Source organism: Mus pahari, chromosome 12 (genome assembly GCF_900095145.1).
Source record: "Mus pahari chromosome 12, PAHARI_EIJ_v1.1, whole genome shotgun sequence".
Lineage (NCBI taxonomy): Eukaryota > Metazoa > Chordata > Mammalia > Rodentia > Muridae > Mus > Mus pahari.
This window is the reverse complement of record NC_034601.1, coordinates 78,607,882-78,611,553: the sequence shown is the minus strand read 5'-3', so window position 1 is coordinate 78,611,553 and position 3,672 is coordinate 78,607,882. Positions and strand designations below refer to the sequence as shown.

The 3,672-nt window shown below is 46.7% G+C and overlaps 1 protein-coding gene across 1 annotated transcript in view; it reads left to right on the top strand.

The window, feature by feature from the left end:
• The first annotated feature begins 2,474 nt into the window (after positions 1-2,474).
• The window catches only part of LOC115065080 (E3 ubiquitin-protein ligase listerin-like), an 11,074-nt gene continuing 9,876 nt past the window's right edge, over positions 2,475-3,672 (top strand). Inside the window, exon 1 of the mRNA XM_029544340.1 lies at positions 2,475-2,588. Within this exon, the coding sequence (XP_029400200.1) occupies positions 2,547-2,588 (42 nt within the window). The 5' untranslated portion in view covers positions 2,475-2,546. The remainder of the gene's footprint in view (positions 2,589-3,672) is intronic.

The window sequence follows — 3,672 nt, the reverse complement described above, 5'->3', positions numbered from 1 at the left end:
AAGATTTATTTATTTTACATATATGAATACAATTATAGCTCTCTTCAGACACACCAGAAGAGGGCGTCAGATCCCATTACGGATGGTTGTGAGCCACCATGTGGTTGCTGGGATTTGAACTCTGCACCTTTGGAAGAACAGTCGGGTGCTCTTACCCGCTGAGCCATCTCACCAGCCCCCCTACTCTGTTTTTATTCATATGATTTTTAGTGTGCGTGAAGATTTTAAATTTTTAATTGATTGATTGATTTTGGTTAAGACAGGGTTTCCTCTGTTTAGCCCTGGAACCTGCAGTCCATCTGCCACTGCCTCCCAAGCAGAGCTAGGATAAAAGGTGAGCACACTCACTGCCTGGACTCCAAGATACATTATACATTGTATAAGAAAAGTTGTAAGAACAAGACAGTGACTAGCAATAATGTTTCTGTCTTTTTACTAAATAAAACTTTTTAGAGTTTCCATCCCTTTGCTGTTGCAGATTAGTCTTTTTTTTTTTTTTTTTTTTGGCTTTTGGTTTTTGGAGACAGGGTTTATCTGTGTAGCCCTGGCTGTCCTGGAACTTGCTCTGTAGACCAGGCTGGCTGGAACTCAGAAATCTCTTCCTGCCTCTGCCTCCCTGCTGGGATTAAAGGTGTGCGCCACCACTGCCCGACTGCTGATTACAGTCTTGGTCTTTGGTGGTTTGTGCCCTCTCCTGTAAGTGTACAGCACTGCCATATTTCTTTGTACTTCCCTGGCATTTATGTGTATCCCTATGAAATATCTTATGGCTTCATTAAAAACATATTCGCTTTTATATTTATGTGCATGGGTACCTATGGAGGTCAGAATTGGGTGTTGGATTCCCCCAGAACTGGGTTTATACAGGTGCCTAACAAGAGGGCTAGACGCTGAACTTGGGTTTTCTGGAGGAACAGTAAGCAATCTTAACACTGAGCCTTTATGAACTCCTTAACCACTGAGCCTTTATGAACGCCTTAACCACTGAACTCTAGCCCTTACTTATGACTGAATGTTTTTTTTAGTGAGGCATGCAATAGATATTTAGTTATTTCCTCAAACAGCAACTAGTTTTCCCAAAAAAATGTTTGAGATGTTACTTTATTAGTACTTGAATGCAATGAGAAAGTTTAACGGTTTATGAACCCTTGCTGCAGAAGACTCAGTTGGGTTCAAAACACCTGTATCAAGTGGCTCACAAAGGCTTGAAATTTCAGCTCCCGGAGATAAAATACTCTCTTCTGAGGTTCATGGGTGCGTGACCGTGAACACACACTACACACACACACACACACACACACACACACACACACATTAAAATAAATTCTTCTTCTTCTTTTTTTAAGGACCTCTGCTCGCTTCAATCAACCCTGCTCGCTCTGGCCCAAAGATTTATTATTATACATTAAGTACACTGTAGCTGTACCAGAAAGGGGGCATCAGATCTCATTATGGGTGGTTGTGAGCCACCATGTGGTTGCTGGGATTTGTTGCAGTCTCTTATTCGCTGAGCTATCCCCCCAGCCTAAATAAATTCTTAAAAAAAAAAAAAAAAAAAAAAAAAATCCAATCTAAGTTCACGTTCCTTTAATTGGCCTATACTTTGATTCAAACAAGAGCCACACATTATATTTGCAAGATCTGTCTTAGGGCTTTTAAAATGTATTCTTCCCAAATTCCTGTCAATGCATTTGTTAGTGAGACCATTTGTAGGGAGGGGGTGAGGTGGTAGAATTTCCTACATTCTTAATTCTTTGGCTGTGCCAGTGCCATTTGAAATGGACCTCTGTATTCTGTAAATTAAACTGAAGCTCAGTTAGACTCGTTTTTTTCTTTTTCAAGAATACTTTCTATTGCATTACATCAAGACATGTAATAATAGATTACTGATAGTCTTTCGATGTTCGTAAATTTAGAGTATTTTGAGGGTATGCAAGGAATTTAGCCAGACCTTTGTGTCTGTTAGGCAAGTACTCTACCAATGAGCTGCACTCAAAGTTTGATACTATCAATATCTGTCAGATATTGTCAGTTTGGTCCAACTTACTATGGGCTCTTTTCCATGACCTAAGTAACGCTTGCCTCACTTTAGTATGGAACCATGAGCTTGAGAGTCTGTTTTTCATGCGGGTGATCGCATCACTTTCTTTACCTCTAGTACTGTTTAATACGGTTGCTTCCATATCACTCTCTAATGCTCTCTTGTGCGAATATAGCCGAAGTCAAATCCCCACACACTAGGAAGGAAATCTCTCCACTACAAACACCTCGGACAGGTTTGGCGCCACGGGCTCAATGCTGGCTTCTTATTGGTCATCAGTGACGCCATTCACGCAGGCGTGGCCTTCTTTGTTACGTTTCAGGCGGCGGATGGTCAGAGTCCTGACGGGGAGGCGGGAGCGGAAGTAGGAAGCCGAAAGACTGGGAGAGGGCGAGGGGGAAGTGGCTACACTGAGTCCCCTTCCGGCGCGAGGGACCGGAAGTTGTGCCCCGGCCGTGTCAACTTCGGCTCTGCAGACTGAGAGAGCCCGGCTGCCACCGCCACCATGGGCGGGAAGAACAAGCAGCGGACTAAGGGGAACCTCAGGGTGAGTCCCGTGGGGATGGTAGCCCCGCGGCCCGGGTGTTCAGAAGGCCGTGAGGGAGGGAGGCGTGTGACCTCCCCGTGTGTGCGTCCCCGCGGGTGGACAGGTCGAGGAGTTGGGACCCAAACGACGTTTCACGCCGGATCGGGGAAACGGAGCGCGCCCCGGGAGGGAGGTGTCATGGGGAAACGGTGACAGCGAGTCCCCGTGCGACCCTCATGGGTGACCGAGCTTGAGGAGGAGCTGTGGGCGAGAAGAAGCAAGCGTGGGCTTCATTTGCTCCGTCCCTCCTTGCCACGGCCCGAGCCCGTCGGTGCTATGCCCGGTGTCAGGTCGGTGGCACCCGTTGGGTCTCTGGCCTCAAGCTCACCTCGCTTTTCCTGCTTCACTCTGGCCACCCTGAACTTGCCACGAACTTGGCTGGCCTGGCAGGCTTCGGATGGCCATATGTTAGGTGGCTCTAGACACTTGAACGCACCCTTTCTCCGGTAGCAGCCCCGTTTTAATGTGGCTGTTCACCGTGGTAACAACACTGCGTGCCACGTAAATTACTGTCCTGCTTTATAAGCATCTTTTCTTTTCTTTTTCTATATAGCCCTGGCTGTCCTGGAGCTCACTCTGTAGACCAGGCTGGCCTGGAACTCAGGAATCCGCCTGCCTCTGCCCCCCAAGTGCTAAGATTAAAAGCGTGCACCACCACCGCCCGGCGCTTTATAAGCATCTTACAGGCAGGTGTTTCTCTGCTGCCTTTATCCTGATGGATCACACACACACACACACACACACACACAGTTCGCTTTTATAGAACTGTTCCACCATTTCTGAGCCAGTGAATTTTAGTGATTTCAGTATCTAAACATAATAATGACAATAGGTTAATTACCATGTTAAATGCTTTCCTTGCATTTTTGGTGAATTGTCACAGCATAAAACCTATTCACGCCGGGCGTGGTGGCGCACGCCTTTAATCCCAGCACTCGGGAGGCAGCGGCAGGCGGATTTCTGAGTTCGAGGCCAGCCTGGTCTACAAAGTGAGTTCCAGGACAGCCAGGGCTACACAGAGAAACCCTGTCTCGAAAAACCAAAA